Below are 24382 nucleotides of genomic sequence, written 5' to 3' on the forward strand. Positions count from 1 at the left end.
AAGTGTTAAAATAACATGGTATCAGAGCTATAGGCTAGATCAACTTTCAGATTTTAGAATTAGTACTCCTTTATTTCCATATTGTTGTCGCATTTGCAGGTCAGGTCAATGGGGCTGAAAGTTGAAGATAGGCTTGATGGGAATCTCAATTTTATAGCATGGAAGGTTCGAATCAAGTTGGCCCTAGAGGAAGAAGATCTTCTCCAATTCATAGAAGCGAAAGAGCTAACTGAACCTTCAGATGCAACCAAGCTAAAACAATTCAAAAAGGATGTTGTCAAGGCCAGGAAGATTCTCATTGATTCAGTCAAAGACCACCTAGTCACCTTTATTGCCTCTTTTACCACTGCAAGGGAAATGTTCAGTCATCTACAAGGTACTTATGAGGCTAACAATCTCAGTAGGGCAATTACTTTAAGACAACAACTACTTAATATCAAAATGGCAAAAAAAGATTTTGTTATTTCCTACTTTATGAGAATTTTAGAACTAAAAAATCAACTAGGTTTAACTGGTCATAACATGGAAGACAAAGATCTTGTCATGATTGCCCTAAATGGTCTACCTCACTCATGGGAGTCCTTTATCCAAACCATAAGTGGCAGAACTGAGTTACCTACCCTTGATCGCCTTAAGAATGATTGCATCCAAGAAGAGTCTCGCCTCATCACAAGAGGGCAAACCAAAAGTCCCCATGTAGATGATCATCACATGCTTGCAGCCCAATGCAAGAAAGGGGGAAACTGGAAGAAACCTTATCCAAAAAGAAATAGGGAATTCAGACCATTTAGTTCCCAACACCCTTGGAAGAAACCAAGAGATACCTCGCATGTCCGATGCTTTAGATGTGACAAATTTGGTCACTATGCTAAAGAATGTCAAAATAACCCTACCCAAAGTGAAGCCAACCTAAATGAAGTCTCTGAACAAAATGATGACTTCCTATTCATCTCTGCTCTATCTAGCAGTGTTCCTTCAGATAGTAACACATGGTTGATTGACAATGGTGCCTCCAGACACATCACAGGCTACTATGATCATCTTTCAGACTTAGTAGAAAAGGATACCAACCTTCACGTGGTAATTGGTGATGACGTTCGTTATTCGGTAAGAGGTTTTGGCTCTACTTCTCTAAATTTAGACTTTGGTATTTCTCTGCAGCTTAGTGATATCTTGTTTGTTCCTGGAATTAAAAGAAACCTAATTTCCATTTCTGCTCTAGAAGATAAAGGTTATCAAATTGCATTTTCTGAGGGAAAAGTTTTTCCTTGGCCTAAGAAATCTAGTTTTAAATTTGTTCGTATAATTGGTCATAGATATGATAGTCTTTATAAGCTCTCTACTAACCCTATTCAAACCCTCATTAATGAGGCTCCTGAATCTTGTGAGCTATGGCATAAAAGACTTGGACACTTGCATTATCAAGCTCTTCCCTCCCTTGAAAAGTTAGTCAAAGGTATGCCTAAACTCAGTCAAATTCATGATAATACTTGTAAAGGTTGTGCTATAGGCAAAAATGTTAAAAGTCATTTTCATAAAAGTGAAATAGAGCTAAAGTCAAACTAGAACTTGTTCACTCTAATTTATGTGGTCCTATGTCTATAGCATCTCCTAGTGGATTTCTTTATTATGTAATTTTCATAGATGATTTCTCTAGGAAAACTTGGATCTATTTCTTGAAATCTAAAGAATCTAATGAAGTCTTAAATAAATTTAAAGATTTTAAGGCATTAATTGAAAACTCCTCTGGTAAAAGAATTAAATGTCCAAAATCTGACAATGGAGGTGAGTACACCTCTGGTAGCTTTCATGATTTTTGTGTTGAGTCAGGAATTAAGAGGGAGTTTTGTGTTCCATACAATCCTCAACAAAATGGTGTTGCTGAAAGAAAGAATATGCCTATTGTTGATGCTGCAAAGGCTATGATTCACGATCAAGACTTGCAAACCTTCCTATGGGTTGAGGCTTCTAGAACAATAGTGTATATCCATAATAGATGTCCACATCGTGTTCTAAAGAACATGACCCCTGAAGAAGTCTTCACAGGATCCAAACCAAACATCAGTCACCTCAGAATTTTTGGAAGTCTCGTTTATGTTCATGTACCCAAGGAAAAGCGATCAAAATTGGAACCCTCCAGAAAGAAAGGCACGCTAGTCGGCTACACTGAATCCTCCAAGGCATTCAGGATATACATCCCGGATCAAAGGTATGTTGAGGTAAGTAGGGATGTTACATTTGAAGAAGACATTGCTTTTAAGAAATCGAAAGGTTCTTGTGTTATTGATGAAGCTAATGACAATCTAGATATAAATGTTGATACTAACCTTGAGATTCAGAGGGAGCTAGTTGAACTTCCACCTCAAGAAGAACATAATGATCCTCCAGTGCCCATGAATCCCACTGATATTCCTAGTGACATTGTCGTTACCAAAAAGAGGCCTCTTTGGGTAAGAAACACCATTCAAGAAGCCGAAAGATTTGCTGCTCCTAGTGGCACCTTCCGTGAAACTAAGAGATCTCAGGTATTCTCCAACTACGTTACATTGATGTGTAATCTCATTGAATCTAAACCTTGCAATGTTGAAGAAGCCTTGATTCCTCATGCCTGGAAGCTTGCTATGGATGAAGAGTATCAGTCAATCATCAAGAATAATGTGTGGGATATTGTGCTCAGACCTAAAGGTAAATATGTTGTTTCCTCTAAATGGTTATTTAAAATTAAACATAATGTTGATGGTAGTATTAAAAAATATAAGGCTAGATTTGTAGCTCGTGGTTTTTCTCAAAATGAAGGCATAGACTATGAAGAAACATTTGCTCGTGTTGCTAGATACACTTCTATTAGAACGATAATAGATATTGTTGCTGCTAAGGGTTGGGAACTACATCAGATGGATGTTAAGACTGCCTTCCTTAATGGTGTCATTGAGGAAGAGGTCTATATTGAGCAACCTGAGGGATATGAGATTTAGGATAGATTAACTCATATGTGCAGGTTGAAGAAAGCTCTGTATGGCCTTAAACAAGCTCCCCGTGCTTGGTATGAAAGAATTGATAAATACTTGTTAAGTCTAGGTTTTTGTAAAAATGATGCTGACTCTAACATATACTTTAAAGTAGCCAATGATGAAATGCTAATTCTAGTTCTATATGTGGATGACTTATTCCTTACTGGTAAAGATGAACTTGTTATCAGCTGCAAGAAAGAACTAGCTTCAGAATTTGAAATGAAAGACTTAGGTCTAATGCAGTATTTCCTAGGTCTAGAAGTATGGCAAAGATCTAACGAAATTTTTCTAAGTCAAGGAAAGTATACTATTGACATTTTGAAAAGATTTAGAATGATGGATTGTAAACTCATGTCTACTCCTATGGAATCTAACTTAAAGAAGTTAAGTGTTTTTACAGCTCGCTCTGATTTTGTAGATCCGTCAGAGTACCGATAGTTGATTGGATCACTAATGTATCTAGTTAACACTAGACTAGACATATGTTTTGTTGTGAATGCTCTCAACTAGTTTATGAGCATGCCCAAACATGTTCATCTTGTTGCGGCCAAGCACATCCTAAGATACTTACGAGGCACAATTGGTTTTGGGTTGAAGTATCCACTGAACACTTCAATAACCTTGGAAGGTTATTCGAATGCAGACTGGGTTGGAAGCGTCAAAGACAGAAAAAGCACCTCTGGTATTTGTTTTAGCTTGGGATCCGTAGTAATCTCTTGGGCTTGCAGAAAACAATCCTCAGTGGCATTGAGTATTGCTGAAGCTGAGTATATTGCAGCAAGTGTAGCTTCCAGACAAGCAATGTGACTTTGTAAGCTTCTTGCTAGGTTGTTTGGTCAGCCTTGGGATCCTACAGTTATTCACTGTGATAACCATAGTTGTATTAAAATGTCTATCAATCCAGTGTTTCATGACTAGTCAAAACATGTGGAAACTCATTATAATTTCATTCGAGATATGGTGCAAAGAGGTGCTATTCAGCTGAAGTATGTCAGGACTGATGAGCAGGTTGCAGATATTCTTACCAAGCCTCTGCCCAAAGTGAAGTTTGTGTACTTCAGGGACAGACTCGGTATTGTGGAAAATGAAAACCTAATTGAGAAGGAGTCTCAATCTCAGTAATACATTGTGTTGTATTAAACCACCCTTTGCGGGCAATGTAAGGTGGTATTGTAAACTTCTCAAAGAGAAGTGTAATTATTAACCATCCTCTGCAGGCAATGTAAGATGGTATTGTAAATCTTCTCAGGGAGAAGTGTAATTATTAACCATCCTCTGCGGGCAATGTAAGATGGTATTGTAATCTTCTCAGGGAGAAGTGTAATTGTTGACCATCCTCTACGGGCAATGTAAGATGGTATTGTAATCTTCTCAAGGAGAAGTGTAATTGTTGACCATCTTCTGCGGGCAATGTAACATGGTAGAAAAAGATCCTCTCCACCCTTTGCGAGCAATGTAAGGTGGATCCAGTCTATGCTTGTGTGCGAATTGGAAGGTTATGTAGTTCCATTATATGCTTGTGTGCAAGATGGAAGACTACAATATTCTGATTATGTAATACATCATTTGCATGTGTGCAAGATGGAAGATTATGGTTATGTTCTCCTCCCTAATTAAGAGGGAGTGTTGTTTGTAATTAGGGCGGCGGATTCCAATTGCCTTGGGCAACATTGGAATCCACCTAAGGGGGTCAGCCTCTTCTCCAACGCATAAGGGCGTCCCTATACCTCCACGCTTCACTAAAATCTACACGCCTCATGATAGGGCCTATCCTAACTTCGCATTAAGCAATTTAGTGAATTAAATAATTAAAAGGTTTTGTTACTTTGCAAGGGTGACATACTAAAAGGATTCTCTCCACATATAAATGAGCATTCAACCCTCATCACAAATCATCAATTCAAGCATTCACTTCATGCGAAATATACAAGTCTGGATAATGCGAACCTCGGGAAGAAAGTCTACATCTGCACATACAAAAATCATATCTGTCATATCAGCAATCTGTATCTGCCAGTTGAGGTGTGAACTCTATCATTAGAAGAAAGCGAACCAAGTTGAAGATAGTGCGAACCTTGAGGGTCTACAAATCTGGGTTAAAGGAGCAGCAAGCCATCAACAATCAACACACATATGATAGTCAACCAATCTGCCATTCTTTCTTTGACAGCAACTTCTATTTATACAAGTTCTTGAGATAAGTATTGTAATGATTACATAACCATAATCCATAATCAGATCTGAGGATCTTTTCTGGCTGGGTTTTTCCTCCTAGGAGGTTTTCCCAGGGTAACTGTGTCTTGTCTCTATTTCATTCTTTTCTTCACATTGTTTAAATCTGAAACTATAAATCTCCTTACTAATTAACCTAATTAGTAAACAAATTCTGATTCTCTGATTTTAGTTAATCTGAAAGTGTTAAAATAACAAAGACAACTCTTTGAACTTCCTTCACAAACGAAACAAGAGAAAGGGCTTTATTCATCTCATCAGAAATCAAGTTAGGAATAACATTAAGAAACTAAAAATTGATCATCAAGGTCTACATCCTGATCAACAATCAAAAGAGGACAGAAGAAGTTTAAAGCTTCCCGCATGATGTCTTCCTCATCCAGGATATTCCGATTATAAGAGTTGACTTAATATGATTGGAGGCCCAATGCTTCAAGGTGGACAAATGAAAGAATTTAGTATTATGGAGCCAAAGAGCTTTAGATCTTTGCTTCCAAAATTCCTCTTCCTTAGAGATGAGAGAGGAGAAAATTCTTAATCCAGAAGAAGATGATCAACTCCATTGAGTTGGATCAACTTCTGAATCATATGAAGGTCATCTTTGATTTGTGTCTTACATTGGAATAAATGTCCAAAAGTAGCCTTATTCCGCCTTTGAATATTTGATTTGACAAAAGAAATCTTTTTAGCAACTAGAAACATCGTTGAGCCATCAACATTGATATTCCACCGATCCCAAATTCTAAAATAGATATATGGGGGATACATACACATCTCAAATCTAAAAGAAAACAGTTTTTTGCGCCCCACAACATCTGCAAAAAGGGCAATAGGAAAGTGATATGATCCTAGTCTGGTGTGAGCAGACAAGGAATGAGAGTAAGAGAGCAACCGATCTAGGGAAATGAGGGCCTAAACAAGCTTAACCTAAATAAGGGCATCACCAACATGTCTATTAGACCAGGTTAAAGTCACCCCTTGCAGATCCAAATCAATTGCCCTTAGGAGTTTAGAAAATTAAGCAAGTCCATACGGCTCTCATCAAAGGTTTGGGATCCACCCTTCTTATCCTCCTCCTTTAAAGGAGTATTAAAATCTCCTATAACAAGCCAACGTCATTGTGGAAGCGGGCTTTAAAACATGAAAGAGAGCACCAAAGTCTTTTTATAGTTCATTTATTATTTAGGCATAAATATTTGATATGATCCAAGTAGTATTATCTCTGATATGGGAAAAATGAGAAGCAAGAAGATTTGAATCAGCATGTATTTTCAAACCTTTGATAGTTCTAGGGTTCCAAAAGGTAGCAATACCTCCAGAGGCCCCGTCAGCATTACAACTATCAAGACCATAGTCCTTCAACAAGTGGAACTTAATCTTTTCCACTTTATCACTCTACATCTTGGTCTCTTGAATAAGAAAAATATTAGGTCTATGATCTCTAACTAGGTTAGCTAAGAGATCATATTTGTGAGAGTTCAATAACCCTCTCATATTCCAAGATACGATCTTCATTATAATTTTTAGGAGTGCTCTTAAAGCACATCTCATACAAGGTTTTTTGGGTTCCTTCTGCTATGTCAAATTTACTCGTCTTTTCGCTACCTTGCTAGGACGTAGGTCTCCCATGACCTTTGGACTCCAAACCACAATCCACTTTTGTCTGTTTCTAGTCATCATACCTTGACTAGAAATAGGTGACAAAGGTTTTCTCCTACTCTTTGATTTGACCACTATGAAGGGAGTGCCTCTAAAACAACCGAAGAACAAGAGACAAAGATTTCCTAGGAATCAAACTACATAACACCAACCTCAAGGCAAACATTAGTTAAACCTTGTCACAGATAGAGGCATAACATCCGTAATAGGTCCAATCATCTGAAAATCTACCTCAAAAGGACCACTAGGTCCCAAAACTGCATCGCCAACAACATTGGGAGAAATCATTGCATCTCTACCATCAATGGAGAAACCCAGAGCTTGATCACCACATAGATCATCTTGAATTGTCTCATCAGTTCCCATCAAGGTCTCAAAAACCTTAAATCCTTCTCCGCCAAGGACATCCTTGACAACCAAATCCTCAACCGACATAGGGACATCCTTTTGATGAGCATCCAAATGGAGCCCCCCAAACTGCTTCCTTCTGAATGCAAGACCCCCACCTTTGAAGGTTTTTTACGCTAGACTTTCTAGGGAGGTTTCTGAATCTTGCTAGGGCAAGACTTAGCCCAATGACCAACCTTCTCATGATGGAAACAGGGAAAGGGAATGGACTCAAACTCAACATCTTGAGACCAAAAGCCCAAGTTGTAATTGATCTTAACAACAAAAGGGAGATCTGTAGAATGCTCAAAACTAATGCAGGTCTAGACAAACACCGGGCGACTCTTAGCAACTATCATTGCATTGATAGTAAGAAGCTTTCAAAAGCAAGTTGCAATACCCCTAAAGACATCCTCATTCCATAATTCCAAGGGCAAACCCAAGACCCAGACCCAGACAGATTCTGAGTTAAAGGACCAATCGCTAGGGTTAAAACCCGACTCTCATTTCTTCAAAGCCAAAGAAGATCTGCACAGGAACCAAGGCCCCACAATCAATGCAGGAATGAGGTCCTCATTACAGATGAAAGAGAATGAGAAAAAACCCTTAGCCATTGTAGACATATCCATTTGTCCTTTATAACGCCATCTCTTGGACACCATAGCTTGAACCGGATCAATGTTTGGACGTGGGAAAATAAATTTCCCAATCATAGACATTGTCATATTGGAAGTGCTTTTATCAATAAGGGCGTCTAGCACAGATATGGAAAACTCTCCAACATAAGGATTAGCGAAGTGACTAATTGGCATGGAAAAGCTTTTGCCTTCAAGGCAAGCATTAAAAAGATCAGACCATAAAGAGTTATGAACCACCACATTATTACTTTTCCAACCACCACCTAAAACCTTAGTCACGAAAGGGGGGCCCCCAAAAGACTCACCTAGCAAGATGCCTTCAGAAGAATGAAGATTCTCTACCACAACTGGTTCGAAACCCTTAGAAATCATAGAACCTCCATCCAACCTACCATTCTATGGACCATCAACCAACCTTGTCGTATCAATAGGTCCACCATCTACCTTGCTCTATAGAACCCCCAGCTTTCTTGCCTCTTGGTCATTCAATTTTTGAAAACCTCCAAGCTAGCGAATTTCATCTACACTCAACCCGATATGCTTGGGATCTAGAAGACCAAAAGCTTTGGACAAAGGAATTGAGCCACCTGCCAACCTATTGATGTGTGTTTTATGCACATAACATTTCAAAATAAAATACCAAGGTAATTTACCCTCTCTTGAACAAAATCACCTCAAATGCTAAGGCTAAGATCAACTAAAACGATTCCAAGGTTTCTACATGTCAGGTCTTGACGAGTGGGTAACTCAATGGTCGATGTGAATTGTTGTTTTCACTTGGGGACTTACACAAATGTTTGAATTAACTTCATAGATCATGGATATGCGGAATGGGTGTGCTGATAACTTAGGATATGGAAATGTAGTTTTGGACTTAATTCTTACTAGACTTACTAAAAAAAATGGCAAAAGGAATAGGGTTCAAGAAATCTATTATAAGCCTAGGAATGTAAGAAATGATGAATAAATTAAGTGGAATCGAACTAGGCAAGGTCTCACAAATAGGTTTTGACACGAGCTTAATGCAATCATCTAAGGTATACTTATTGATTTTCAAACTATTACCATCAAACATTGACACCATCCAAGTTGATGCATATCAAGGGATATATAATGATTGAAGTTAAGCTTGCTTAATCTTCCAGTTGACCACACAAGGCACACTTACCAACAGCAAGAGGCTAGTGGTATGGATTAAGGATTCCACATAAATATACTCAACAAATCTTCCACTCAATCTAATAAACCTGAAAACAAATTATAATCTAACTAGGAGGAATTGAGAACCTTGAATGCAAAAACAACACTTGAAAGACAAAATCACCATCAAGTCGAACAATGATTTATATTCAAATAGTGCAGCATATACATGGAACAATTCTACAAAACTCTCTCTTACAAATGAGAGACAATGAGGTATATATATAGTCTCATACAAAAATGGACGATCAAAATTAAAACTAAATCAATGGTCAAGATCATGCCAACAAAACCCTAGCATTGCCCTAATTAGGGTTTACATAAAAAAATGGAGCCACCAATATATGGCCCAATAGAAAGATACCTAGTCATCAAATAGTGAATCTTCTAGAATATTCCTCCCTGCACCTCTCTCTCTCCTAGCATAATCCAAGAATCTAGCCAATACAGAATCTAAATCCTCCATAGAAATGCTAGATAAGGTATCCTATTGTAAATCAATCACGTCCAATGCATCCGAACAAGCATCCAAAGTGTTCTCTCAATTTGGCATGAACTTCTGCGAACTATGAACATGAATCAACAAAGAGACCAAATCATCTATCTGACTCTTCTTCAAAGAGTCCAACTGACAAAAATAAATAAGTTTCAACTTGTCTCTTAATTCGGCTAAGTGTAAACCACTAGCCTCGCTAACATCAACACCCAATAACTCCTCTATTGAGGCAAGGATCTTCAACTAAATATCATGAATTGATCCTTCCATCTCTGCACAACTTAGTTGCGCGCTCTTATAAGTTGATTTCTTTATGGCTAATGAACAATACCAGCCATGGAAATCATGTTTATCTCCATTGTGCACAACATTCTCCCTGGCCAACGTGTTCTTAGGAATCTTCTTCAAAGCTCTGAGGCGTGGAATAGTCTTCTCCTAAATAGGTTTGAATTCTTCCCAAACTCCTCCAAAATAATGGATTCTGAACATGAGCCTTGTTGTCCTGTCAAATGCTTGGACAAACTAAGTAAGGAAATCATCCGTCTGTCTCTTTGTATTCTCAATCCATTTCTCCAGCTCCGAGAGTGTATCTCTCGCTGCCTCATAATGTGAATGTAGTCCACAATCAACTGCAATAGGGGAAATAAGGGTGGGATTCTCACGCCTTACCCCTGCAATGTACTCTCTAAGTCTGATATTCTCTTTTGTGTACATCTTTCTCTTCAATTTCTCTATCCAATCTCGCATTGATTGCTCTAAGGTTATCACCAACCTCCTGAAATTCCTGCTCTCTTGTAGTACGACCGAGGGCAACTAAAGTGATATGGAAATCCATGGGAGCACCAATGTATGTCGTCACACCTGCAATAAGAATAGTGACCTGCGCAATCCGCATTCCTGTCTCATCTCTAGCTATGTGTGACAAAATCTCAACTCTCTTAGGCTCTTTCTCCTTATTGTTCCTAGCTAAATAGTCATCAATGTCATCAATAGGTTGTGCCTCTATCATTTTCTTACTTTTCTCCATACTCTCCATTAGCCAATCAAGAATAACAGCCATATCCATACCATCATCGACACATATATCTCAATCAAGCTCTCAATGTCGAAATAACATCATCATCATCAAGATTATTCCTTATTCCTGGTCAAATCATATACATTATTTTTCAAACTAACCTCCAAAAGGACAGTAGGGGATCTTGGCTGATCATCATTCTCATTAGGTGGAGCAGATGTCGTTGTCGCATGTAAATCCTGAATATTCTCTAGTAGTATCACTGTGTTGGAACATTGCACAGTTCCCTTGTTTTGTTCTGCCATTTCAACTTCCTTGATTGATGAGACACTGAGATGTGGTGAAGGAATGGTAGTCTTTTGTTTCTTCTTCTTGACCTCCTCAATCTTCTTCCCTCTAGCCTTGACTTCTCCTAGTGTGTTCTCCCTTCTCTTGGGAGCTTGACTTTCCTTATCCGCATGAATCCTGACATCATTGATAGTCCTCTGATCATACTCGAAAGCAGATTCCTCTTGTTTCATATTTTCACAAGTGAAGGAGACACCCATATCAACTAACTCATTCGTCTGAATATCCACCCATGTTCGGGAGAAACTCAAGACCTCTCTCATCAATACATTTAAATCTATTTCTTCTGATTCTAACCAATTAGGCAATAGAATCGTCTTCTTCATTTCATTTTCATAATGTGGATGCATATGATCCCTGTCATCTAACACTTGGTCAGGAATGAGGAAAATTTCACACTTCCTCATGAAATCCATTGACATTCTAGACCACATTTGTCTCTTTACTGCCTGCTCATCCATCAGGTTGGCCCAATAATCTTTTATATCTACCTTGTGGATAAACTTTTCTCTCCTGATCCTTCCAACTTTCTTATCTGGATCAAACCTTTCTCTTTTCTTATATGCTGCAAGTCGATAGAATGCAAGCTCTTCAGTTGCAGTGTTGGCTGCTAAGGCGGACTGGCAAACCTACAACGTTTTCCCAATTGAAATAGGAAATGTCATGCTCGTCCTATGCTTTTCCTTATGGATAGAATCAAACTCCAGAAGTTATCTCACCACTTCCAACAAGATCACTCTATCAGAAGGATACCTAGGAACCCTGTAGGGTTCGGATTGAAATCCATGAATCCTAAGGTATGTGAAAGTGGGAAACTGTATATACCACGATCCATATTTCTCTATCATCTTTGTTGCCTCCTTGGACAACCTCTTGTGGACTCCACCTTGGAGCATATGTATGATGTACATTGTGAATACATCATTCACTTTTTTATAATCTTCAATTTTATACATGTTCAATTGTGGATAACATTCAACTCCTGAATTGTCCTTGTCCATTCCCGACTTCACCTCTGCAAATCAATCATTTGTATGTAACAAAACGTGCAAGCAGGTACACCAAATAGAAAGTCATGGTGAATGACTTGGACCGCTCCACGTTCCTCAACTGAAAGTCCAGATTGTCACTTATGATTCTAGACCAATTTATCAATGTTCATTTTAGACAATCCTGGATGAAATAGAACATCCATCCATTGTATATTGCACCCTGTGGCATCCCCATCACTCCATTAAGCAGGAATACTAAATCACTATATTCCTCTTTGAAATTTGTGCACATGAGTGTCTTGGGAGCCGTGGAATGATGAGGCCTAGGCTCGATCATCCACTCCTTATTCACCACGGTCTTGCACACATCCATCTTCTTCTTATATTGGTCTTCATATTCATCTTTAGTTATATCCTTCATGTCTACTCCACGTGGAATTCCAAACACCTCAACAATCACATCCAAAACAAGGTAGGCAATGACGACACCTTTGGGAGTCTTGATCATTCGAGAGCAAGGATCATAACATCGTGCACACTCCAATATAAGCTCACTGCACTGTATGGATTGCGGAAATCCAGCGGCTTGATAAATGTCACTCTTCATGATGTTCACATAGGTTGGGGAAGGGATCTGGCTTCTAATTCCGAACATATGTTGTCGCATCTGGTTCATGTTTAGGAAATGCATGTTCGTGTTTGTAATCTCCTTCCATCTGGATGACATCTTGGATTCTGGATAGAATCCAGTCTCAAGTATCTTCTATTGTTCTCTCATTTCCTTGAGTCCAGACTTTGACATCACACCTATACGATTTAGACTAACTTCGATATGGAAATCAGGAAAATAATCCTCTTGATAGATTTCAAAAATTAAATACAAAATGTGACAAGGTTAGGGCATAAAACCCTCGTGAAATTCATTAAAATCAATAGTTTTCAGACCAAAGTTTGGAAACACCTCCTTATACTTCAAAATTATGTTCAAATTAGAGTGCAAAGGAGTACACCGGATCAACAATGACCAAGGAAAGGTGTGAAAGATTGTGTTTTCACACAAAACCAAGTCTGAAGACACCTCTCGAAGTCAACAATGGTTGCCAGCAAATCTAAAGACAACCTACAACTTCACAAATCAATCTCTAAAAAACCTGTTGCAATCACCCAAATATGCACAAACTTGATGAAAATCGATCTTAATGATAAAAGCAATCATATCCAAGAATGTAAGTATGGCTAGTAAAAGTTTAAATTTTTGAGGACAACTCTGAAAGGATTACTTCAGACTTACCAGCACTTTGGAAAGTGATTAAAATCCCTAGAAATGATCAACAAATGAGAAAGGAATGGACTCCAAGCAAAATCGCCAAAGGTGGAATTGGCTGGAAATGAAAAATTTATGAGGATAGCAGCGAACCAATGAAGTTTTCAGACCTGCGACAACTCTCAAATGGTCTAAAAATTGACTGTAAGTGACCCCAATCAGCCTCTAGACAAAATCGCCCAAGGCACAAATGAATTGAAAACGCAATCTAGGTCTGAAAAATGGATTTTCCAGCCAGCATGAAGGTGCAAGATCTCAACAAAGGAGGCAAACTCAGGTCTGAAAACATCAATCAACAAGCTCCAACCATGGCGGCATCACCCCAAGGAGGAAAAACGCAAAAATTTGGAGGTGAAAACCTCCCAAACACAAAATCGCCTTCTCTCCAAAAAATCGCCACTTTCACCAAAAATCGAAAATCTGAAAATTGTGGCAAGTAGACTTCAATGGCAGCCACCCAAAAAAATCGCTAGGCTGGAAATGAGGGGAAAATGGCAATAAAATTAATCTCCAACCCAATATGTCACTTGGACACTTCACCAAAAATAACCAACTGGAGGAAAAATCGCCCTTTCTTGCATACACTTGGCAAATATAATGATAAAATAATGTTGGGATCTCCTCCTTTTAACTTGCTTTCACCATCAACTTTCACCACACAAGCAATGTGGGATAAAAACTTGTTCTTATACTTGCCTGGCAAAAAACGATTTGCTTCTAGAAGGTTAAAATCATTAAGTGTTCATTGCAAATCATTAATTGGCTTTTTTCTTTTTTTAAATAATCGTTGTTTTTCATTAAAAAAAAAACAATTAAAATGAGGCTCATTTATAAAAAATATTTCAAAATTTAAATTAAAATGACCAATTGGGGAAAATCGATTTAAGTAGGGATGAAAAAATCCCATTAAAATCATTAAAAAAAGTCAAAATATCCCCTTAAGGGAAAATCGATCCCAGTAGAGATAAAAATCCCTATCAAAATTCATCAACGTGCACAAAATTTGGGTCTAGGGGAAAATTGATCTCAGTCTAGAATGAAAATTCCACTTAAAACTTCGTCATTCAACACAAAAATCCCCCTGGTGGAAAATCGACCCTAGTCTGGACATTCATCCGAACACAATATTAAAATCACTCTCAGTGGAAAATCACCTAGGGTCTGGAATGAATATCCACACAAAAATCCTCAAAATCTTGTCACAAAAGGCCTAGTGGAAAATCAACCCTAGTATGGATTCTCAATGGTGGAAAAATGGGGCATGTCCAGTCTGGATTTTGAGTGGGGGAAAGTCATGGGTAGTCAGGAATATGAGGGGGAAAGCACCTCTAGTGTGGAATTTTGACTTGGTAACCCTTAGAATGTGAATTTTCATCTAGAAAATGATGATTTTTCCACTCAAAATCACTAGGAAACTTCAAAACTCAGTAAAATTCAACTGGATTTAGGCAAATTTGCCAAAATTTTGAGCGAAAAATAAGGAAACCTATCGGGATAAAGTGCAAAATCAACTTGAATAACTTCCAAAGAGTGAGAAAACAACTCCAAAAGGTTCTAAAACACTTTAGCACTTTAAAATCACCGACGAGGGCGTTCAAAACATGTTAATGCTCAAAAGGTCTACACTTAGACAAAATTAGGATCATTTAAAATCTCAACTTTACGTGCTTGATCCTATAACTTCAAAAACCCTAAATGACACTAGGGATGAACAAAACTCTGAGACTCAGACACAGGAAACTCAAAATTGCCCACTAAACTGCCAAAACCCTAAACTAACAAACGCGGAAAGCACAAAAAGAGGGGGTCCCCGTTTGCAATGGGGCGATGTGTGAAAAGGTCACAACACAACCCTGTCCCATCCACTGACTCGCCATCTACCTTACAATTCCTCTCTAGTAGATATCTTGCCTTCTACAAATTCAATTTTTCTTCACCACTAGTCAACAACTCCATAAAGACTTATATGATATTAAAAAAAAAGAGAGAATGTTTCTTCAACGTCAATAGTTGATTCTTCCACTTCAGCAGGCTCTATTAAAAAGGAAGCTTTTTATTCCCAAATTTTCAAAGAGAAATCAGTCAATGTTCCTTTGCGGGTTCCTTTATTAAAGCTCATGATGTTTGAGAAACTTGTGGACCAAAAGAATTTTGAGAGGTTTGAAGATGATAAATGGTTTATCGTACAGAAACATAATAGACTTCCTCTAAACCAATTCAAGACCCCTTGCTTCTATTGAAGGGTGGAAGATATAGCTTTGTAGCCTTCATGGCATATTTGTGCTTTGTTGCCAATTGCTTTTCCCTGGTACTTACTTTGTACTTTATTTTTTATTAATAAATTGTTTAGGTGGTCCTCCACATTCTACCTAAAAAAAATTGTGTTGAAGTTCTATGATGTATATGATGATTGCCTTATCAATGCTACCACATGATATGTGAAATTTTCTATATGTTTTTTAATTTCCCTATTTTATTAATAGTTGTCCCCTGCCATCCCCTAAAAAATGGCCTACCTCCCATCGTCGTCCCTAAAACACGACCCCACATCCTCTACCATCCTCACCCCAAATACTTGGCGTACCATAGATAAATATATAATGTTATCAATAAAGTTAAATAACGTGCAAAAATAGTTTTATTAAGCATAAGAAATGAACTTAGTTCTGCACAAATTGCTGAAAATTTGTTTGTATACACAGCATTGAAAAAAAAATGACAAGAAATTGGGGCGAAAAAGGAATTATTTCTGCTAGCTGGGGAGGTTTTGTTGAGTAATCTGGAAAAAAAAACTGCCCAAAAGCTCACTAAAAATCAGTGACTACATGTCAATAACTCACATCTTGATCTAGCGAGGAACAAATCAGAGGAGCTAAAGAGGCTTCATAGCAACTCAGTCATTTTGCCATAGGCAAGGAAGATTCTCCCAGTAAGCGTTTGGGCAAAATGGATGAGTTTTTTAATCATTATATCAAATTCAGAAAGTTAAATTAGTAAACATCCATGCACTTAAAAGTTTGAATCTCCTAGTTCCTTAGTTTTCCAAATGACCATAGCTTGCAAAAACTTCATACAGATATACAAATAACTAGACCATATGGGAAGCCAAATCTAGCAATTACCAAAGCAACTCTACTATAACAGTTATGACTACCACGGAAAGAAATAGAAATACCATAATTTAGGTTAAAGGTTGATGATGAATCCTTGAGACTGTAAAGTAAACTGACAATTACCGTAGGAAAGACTCAAGATTCTTCTAGAGCTATTGTAAGAGATATTACCAATCCTTTTGTTCCATGGGCACTTAAGAAAACTGATATTACCATAAGAAAGCCTCAAAATTCTTCCAGCGCTGTTATAAGAGAAGATCACTGATCCTTCTGTTCCATGAGCCTTTGAGAAAACTCAAAAGCTCCACCTTACCATACAGGATAGCACAAAATAAGGGACTATCTGTTGAGAGATAATAACCTCATCTGCAAGTCCTCCAAACCCAATTCAAAACAAACACCATAACAGCAGATAGAATAACAAATAAAGCTATAAACACAGCAACTTGGCCTAAGCTCTCAAAAATATTCTTATTTGATATTTCATATCTTTCTTTTCCTCCACTTCAAGGTAACTAGACAAAAAAGAGAGCCCCCACAAACCAAAAGCAGAATTCCAAGCCATCATAAGCTCCATAAAAACGAACCAAAAATGAAGAAGAAAACATACCATTGGAAAGCTGCATTTTCTTGGGCGGGTGCCTGCACCTGAGCATTGGCAACTATTGTGAGTTCTCTGCATGAGGAGGTCTTTGTTGGCTGTCATGCTTCCTTCCTACATAACTACTCTTTGGAAATCAATGACTCCTGAAATGGCAAACCTCATCCAGTGATCATGTATGTGCCCACTCTTAGCTTCTCCAGGTTTTAATTCCTTCCTGGCCCTTAACAGCACCTACTTGGACCTGAATACCCTTAGTCTTGTGTTCCTTAGCTATAAGGTTTTCAGTCAGGTCTTCATTGATATGGCTTTCAGCCAAATCATCCACTTTCAAACCCCCAACATTATAAAAAAAAATTGGTCCCAACAAAAAGGCACCTTAACCCATCTTCACAGTTGCAGCGTCTTCCACAAGCTGCATATTGCCTTTCCTTTTTCTCTTCTGCATATGCTGAAAAAGGTTACAACAACAGTTGTCAACGGGGGTACAGGTGATTGCACTCTATTTCTTCTCTCTCCATAGGACTGTTGAATAATCGGGAGGTGTCACGAGCCAATAGGACAGGTTCCTTCCCCACATCCCTTAATGGACAATAACAGAAACATTCAAACCCTCAAAGACCATAAATATTTAAGAGGTTTTCAGGCTCAAAATCCTGGTCTAAGGCCTTATTGGCATTCGTTATTATTTTTGATGATTGTCAATCTTGCAACATATAGTATATAGTCTATGCCCAAAAGAGATATATGTTCCAGCAATATTTACCTCAAATGCTTTCTAGAACTTGTTGTTGCACCCTTTTTTAGTGTTAGGCTCTTCATCCTGTTTATAGGCTAGTCTGACTAATTCATGTCCTCCTCGTAAGCTTCCATGTCCATCACCTTGAAATTCCTTCCACATTGCTTCAACCAATGGAGGAGTTTCATCTATTGGTCACTGTCCCATTTAGTTGAAGCTCTTGTCAGCTTCTTTCCTGTCCACACATCAAATTCCTCTTTTGCAGCTACAGGGAATTAAGATTTGTTGTTACAAACATAGGATATATCCATGAATCCTTAACTTTAAGTTACACAAATTTAGACATAAGATAGCAGTTTTGTTAGATGGGCATTCTTTCTATAACAGCCTTTGAGAAGAAGACATTACCTTTTTGATAAAAAGAGATGCTCTACCTTTCCTTGACGGATTCAACAAAAGAGATGCTGTTCAACAGGAAATTGGAGAAGATTGAACAAAGAAAGTAAACTACCATTTTAGTAACAAGCAGAACTGCAAAGATAATAGCAACAGCACAGCCAATCTGAATGTGGTCTCTAAAAAAGCTTACAGGTTTCGGTAAGACCTCCGAGTATTATTTTTGACAAAGACAATATATTACATCCTCGGCAATAAAAAGAGAGAAATAAGTTGTATGCAACTATACAGCTTTCTCTTAAGTTACTGGTTCACGTACAGGTACAGGTTTAGGTAAGGGGGCTGCGGTTTTCTTTTTGGACCCTGGGTATAGCATAACTTCTGTGCATCCAATTTTAAAATATACAGAAACAAGAGTTACAGACAAAACTATCCCCAATATCAATCTTTTATGCATAAAATATGCCAAGAAAACAAAAAAAAAACACTACTAATGACGATAATTCAAAGTATTAAATGAGTCATGACATGATATATCACATTGGTTTATATTATCTGTTTCAAAATGGGAAAATTCATAATAGTCAATGGTAACGGTTACTTAAGAAGTACATGAACTAATCATCATAATGCTCCTCATTGAGAGCGATCAAATCAGCAATTGGTTAAAAAGGGCCAGATGCAATAGGACTAGCAACAGTAAAGTTTGTTGTGTGTGTTCACTTTATGTTTTTAATTGTGTTTTCAACTTTTAACTTCGTTTTTTTTATTATGACTATCAAACCCAAACCAGCACTATTTTTTAAATTGTAATGGTCAAGTACCTGGGAGGGTTTGGGGAGGCGGGAGGCCACATGACCAGTGTCAATACAGCTACAGGGATGCCTAGGGCAGTACCCAATAATATAGTGTAATGCTCTGATTAAAACTTTCAAGATCAAGAAATTTTAAGTTCACATGAGATTTAACTGTATAAATATGTTCTACTTGACCCCAATGGCTTCTGCTTTTAAGAAAGAAAATATATTGAGCTTATAATATGCAAGTTTTTTTTTTTAAACTTCTGTTGCTAATCACAAGCCATATTAGTATGCTGCAACAAGTCACAATTGCAGAAAAAAATGACTTGTTTAATGATGGCGATGATGACTTTTAGTGTCATGTGGACCAAATCGCTCTGTGGTATAATGGTAAAGCGGGGTGCATTCATAAAAATTAAGAAGAGAGACCAAGGTTCAAATCCTCAGGATGCAATAAGGTTTTGCCTAACTCAGAACACATCATCAATGTTATGAAGCAATAAAATATGAGCAAAGAATTGGTCGAGTGCTGAAAATGGGGTAAAAATATGCACCCCAGATTCAATCCCACACTTTATCACAGACACCCAATAAAGCAGCCCAAAGGCGTGAAAACTAAAAAATGACTATCAATTTCAATTTTTTTCCCTCTTTAGGTCATTTCTCTGCATAATTTATATAGGAGGCAGATGATCTGAGGAACAGAAAATTTGGATTAAAAAGATCCCAAACCTAGTTGAACACTGCAACTCACTTCCATAAAGGCACTCTACTTTGAAAAGTCAGATTGCTACCTTCCAACAAGAATCACAATCTATGGAACAATGACCATTAAATTACTGCCTAACATTACCCTAAGATGGTAATTTCACTTGAAGTTTACAGCATAGAAGCAAAAGGCAAGAAAGACCAGCTGTTGTTCACTGTTAATCATGGCCTGGGGTCGTTTTTTTCCGGGAAACCAGTCTCTTAGCTGAAAAGCTGAGGATTTTAATTTTTAAACTGCTAATAAGCCACTGGTTAATCAATAAACCCTCACGATATCCGTGGGTTATTGAATGACCCTTGGTTTTTTGGCAATTTTTTCACAAAAAACTTCCTCTACATGCTTATAAATGCCAGTTTTTAAATGTATCCTTCATCTCAACATTTTTTCACTCCATAATCAAAAAATTCAGAGCAAAAGTGAACAATGGTTATAAAGGATTTTCATCACCAGAAAATTAGTGCACACCTCATAAGTTGTTGCTTTTACTTTTCCACATTCCTTCTGACCTTTATAACTGATACACAAAAGGCCCATAACAGCATTTGTTTTTGTTCAAGTTTAAAGTTTATAATGCTTTTGCATCAGGGTTAAACATTTAAACTTGAAAGTCTAAATTGTAAATTTTAACATTAAACACTAACAGATATGGTTTAATGTTGCAGTTAAACCCTACTCGTTGGGGTTTAAACTTTTAACTTTCAAGTTTAAACATAAAACCCTAGCTCTAACCTTTTTTTAACCCAATGTCTTGTGTTTGTTTCTATTTCTCTGCAATATACTTGAGATGAGATAACAACAAAAGTTATTTTTTCCGTATTTTTATGAATATTTGAGCAATTTTTTATTTGTCAATTTTTTTCCCATATTTCAAATCTGTATAATTGAGCTCAATAACATTTTCAATTTGCTGTTTCAAAGCCATGTAAATAGAATGCAACTATAGCTTACAGAATGGTGTACTATTTTTATTTATAGTAAAATAACATAATAGTTGATTCAGTATTATTGTCCTTAGAAATTTATAATTGCCTCTGTTACCAGCAAGAATGTAATGCAAACAAGTAACAAAACTAGCTTTCTTTGAATATATCTTGCAAAATTGGGCATAATATCAGGTCTCAGATCTTAAAATGTAAATAAGATCCCCTGCGTAACTTAATCTTCTTCATCGTCTTCTGTCCACCCAGGGCATGTACATGGTACTCTAGCATTCTTCCATTCTGATCCACATTTATAACAAAACTGGAAATTGCATCTGCAGACAACAACAGGAATATGTGTGCCATAAATCCTTCCCTTCATTCTACTAGAATCATGAAGAAAAAAAATTAAGCATAGAAATTCTAGACAAGGGATCATATTCCCCTTATCTACAGAGAGTTTCAAAAGGAACATTGTTTTACATGTGGAAACACACGATTTTCATGTTAAAAGCTTGGAGCAGCTATGTAGATCAATAAATAGGGTGAGTATAAGCCCAAAATCAATTTGGATGATGTAGATTAAAGGATTTGGATGATGATACATGGTTATAAGACTAAAGGATTTACTATTTAACTAACTAGGAGATAAAAATAAGAATAATTTTTGATAGAATAAAAATTTCCATAACCATGCAATACAATTGACATGTTTGCTGACCTGCAAGTCATGTGAGTACATCCAGATTCTCTTTCAACCATCCTCTTGCATTTAGGGCACCGTTGCCACTGTTTCTCCTTTGCAAGTTTCATCAGTTTTAAATCATCTTGCCCTCTCTCAGAAGGAGACAACCTCTGATACTCATTGCAGTCCATATCAGCATGCCAGGGAACCCCACATTGAGCACAAAACATCCTTCTGCACTTTGGGCATACTGACCCCTTAATCACTGCCCCTGTCGAGCTGCCGACTTCAGGCACATCCTTCAACAGGAGCTCAGAGCAATCCTTATAAGGGCAATAATACCTCTGACACTCAGGAATATCAGCTTCCACCAATACTGAATGCCACAAATAAAATGTTTCAGAAGGAACGAAAGGTTCACACTCATCAGGGCTCAAATTCTGGTTGCAACTTGGCTCGGGGCAACTTATGGGTAAAAGTTTCTCCTTCAACTTGGAGAGGACAAGTTGCGCTATGCAGTTATGGCAAAATTTGTGAGAACAACCATCCCTGTCAAAAATTTCAGATGGCTGTTTCGCTTCTAAGCAAATCCCACATAATATTAAAGGGATCACTTCATTCTCTATCCTAGCCCTTTTGGGCGAGGAAATCAATACACTATCGCTTCTGGGTCGCTTGCCACATGTAACCTGTGAAAAATATGAAAAAGAAATGAAGAACGTAAAAACCCACAAACCCCTGATCAAAAAACATTATGTAAAATGCACCTGGATATCATCATCGTATTCCTGCAATTCTTGAATTTGTTGTGAAGAGGTTGCAATTGGGGCTGACGAAGAAGAACATCCATTCGATGACGCAGTTAGAGCCTCTTGAAGCTGCAATTCCCAGGCATACACTTCGTCTGAATACGCAATGACTTCTTCCAATTGAAGTTGATGGGCATGTTCATCCAAAGAAGCTTCCATAGCTTGTTTAATCTCTTCGTCTTCTATATGTTCTTCTTCCTCCGCATCATATTCATCATCTTCATCATCTGTAATTGAAATTGAAGGCGGGTAAGAAGCCATGTTGTTGATTACTACCTAGAATCATGCAAGAAAGAAAGCTGACACAGCTTTTGCCCGGAACCCATGCCCCTTCAAAATTAATGTGGATGCCTTGCTTTATTTACATCAAGTGTCGTTTAGGTAACCCTGCTTGTTAACCAAAGTTTACTGTACCGTCTCTTTTACGGAATTTTTAGAAGACAATGACTTGCACTTTCTTTTGAACTTTTATTCAATGGAGATTACACGACAGAGTACGTTGGAATATGTGAGTAGGATTGAACTTTTATTCAATGGAGATTACACGACAGAGTACGTTGGAATATGTGAGTAGGAGAGAGAAAAAATTATGTTCAATATTTTTAATAATATTATATTAATAGTTATAATTTAAAATTGTTATTGTTGATGATAGTATTTTTTAGATTTAAAAATTGAAAATTCCTGTGATGCCATGTCAGCACATCAATAAAATATGACTTAGTGCATAAAGTATCGATCTCACTTATTTTTTTGGATATTTTTGGACACACTAACAAAAAAACATGATGATGTTGCCATTATACCTTAGTTATAGGTAGGGGACTTACCAAGTAAGTTGCTTGAAAAATTAAGAGTGATTTGAAATTTCCATGTAAGATTTTAGGGTGCAAGGGGGGGAGTTTCTTTTTAACATAAATCTAGGCTAACTAAATAGATGCAAACAATTAACCTTGATTTAATATAATTTGAGTGTGAAATTTATAAAAATAAACGTAATTATTATAGTAAGATAGATCTATTTAATTTTGGAAATGATTATGAAAAATTACTATTATGTTATATAAAATATAATTATTGGGAATTAAAAATTAATGTTTATAATTTGAATAATATTTTAGTTTTTGGGTGTTCGCAGAAGTCTCTATAGAGTTAATTGAATCTTTTACAATTGAACCTAAATATCAAAGAAATCTATTAATGTGCAAAAATGATCTATAGCCCAGGTTAATGATCTATCTACTATCAAGATAGTGTTTAGGAGATTATCAAATCATTTAAGATCAAATCCTCTTGGATCAACTCATCGTCAAACTGAGTTAACAACCTTGATCAAATGATTGAAGATAGCATGTGTGGACTTGTAGTTGGCCTATGATATTCTAATTGTAGACTAAGATTCATTGTCCCTTGAGAAAATATATGTGCTCTATTGTTTTCTCTTTATGCTGATATGTATTTCACATATTTTTCTATATGGACTAAATAAATAGAAAAATATATTTAAAAACCAATGTAACAAGAATTCACAAATAATGTGTTTTACTTTTGGCTCATGATAGATAATGAAAAGAGGTGAAAACTCTAGAATATGAATTTTCAAAGTTAAATTTTGGAATTAATTTCAAGACACTCAAGATTGGCCAAGAGAAGAAACTACTACTTTTGAGGCACACATTGAATGTGTGAATAAAGATAGTAGTGTAGGCTACTAAATGATGTGTGAATGACAAATATATTGGAATATGTGTCAATAAGGATGAGATAAGATTAAATGCATGGAAATATGTGTAAATGAGTGTGAAATGGACAGGTGACTAACTCCTTATAAGTACAATAGATTGATCTAGATAACTCAATGCATGCAACTTAATGGATCAATTGATCATTTGTCAAGTAACCTATTGGATTATAAAAGTTCAATTAATTATCGACCAGGGACATGCCTTCTTGGATAATGTTGGCACAATATGTGAAGCCAAGGGCTCCCTAAGTTATCTATCAATTGCATATAGGAAATTAACTGAATTCAATAATTAAAGTAAAAATAAACAATATTGGAAGTGAACCTATATACATAGCAATGGATACAGGTTACTAGTTAGGCGACACAACAGTGGCTATCGAAGATGCAAAAATTAACTATGTTGTAGCTTGGAATTCACAATCCTAACATATCAGTACCAGAGTTTACTTTAGTGGCGAATTTTTCACGTCGGTGACCTGGGAAATGGCTAATATATTG

General features: G+C 37.0%; 1 protein-coding gene and 1 long non-coding RNA gene across 2 annotated transcripts; both read right to left on the reverse strand.

The window, feature by feature from the left end:
- Positions 1-16870: 16870 nt before the first annotated feature.
- Positions 16871-18649, reverse strand: LOC131050567 (uncharacterized). The gene is made up of 2 exons (XR_009106971.2): positions 17786-18649; positions 16871-17601 (listed from the first exon to the last, which is right to left on the reverse strand). It is a non-coding gene; the product is annotated as an uncharacterized LOC131050567 (long non-coding RNA).
- Positions 18650-20667: 2018 nt separating this feature from the next.
- On the reverse strand, positions 20668-22494 carry LOC131050563 (E3 ubiquitin-protein ligase RSL1). The gene is made up of 3 exons (XM_057984764.2): positions 22096-22494; positions 21365-22017; positions 20668-20978 (listed from the first exon to the last, which is right to left on the reverse strand). Exons 1-3 carry the CDS (start codon positions 22396-22398, stop codon positions 20879-20881), a joined length of 1056 nt encoding a protein of 351 aa, XP_057840747.2. The 5' UTR covers positions 22399-22494; the 3' UTR covers positions 20668-20878.
- Between the last annotated feature and the right edge of the window lie 1888 nt (positions 22495-24382).

Source organism: Cryptomeria japonica, chromosome 2, assembly GCF_030272615.1.
Source record: "Cryptomeria japonica chromosome 2, Sugi_1.0, whole genome shotgun sequence".
Classification (NCBI taxonomy): domain Eukaryota; kingdom Viridiplantae; phylum Streptophyta; class Pinopsida; order Cupressales; family Cupressaceae; genus Cryptomeria; species Cryptomeria japonica.

Bases quoted from the DNA above. Each gene is read 5' to 3' on its own strand.
- LOC131050563 (XM_057984764.2), bottom strand. From the start codon at position 22,398: ATGGCTTCTTACCCGCCTTCAATTTCAATTACAGATGATGAAGATGAT. The intron at 22,018-22,095 runs GTGCATTTTACA...TATTTTTCACAG, and splicing joins AATACGATGATGATATCCAG to GTTACATGTGGCAAGCGACC. The intron at 20,979-21,364 runs GTCAGCAAACAT...TGTTGTCTGCAG, and splicing joins TGTACTCACATGACTTGCAG to ATGCAATTTCCAGTTTTGTT.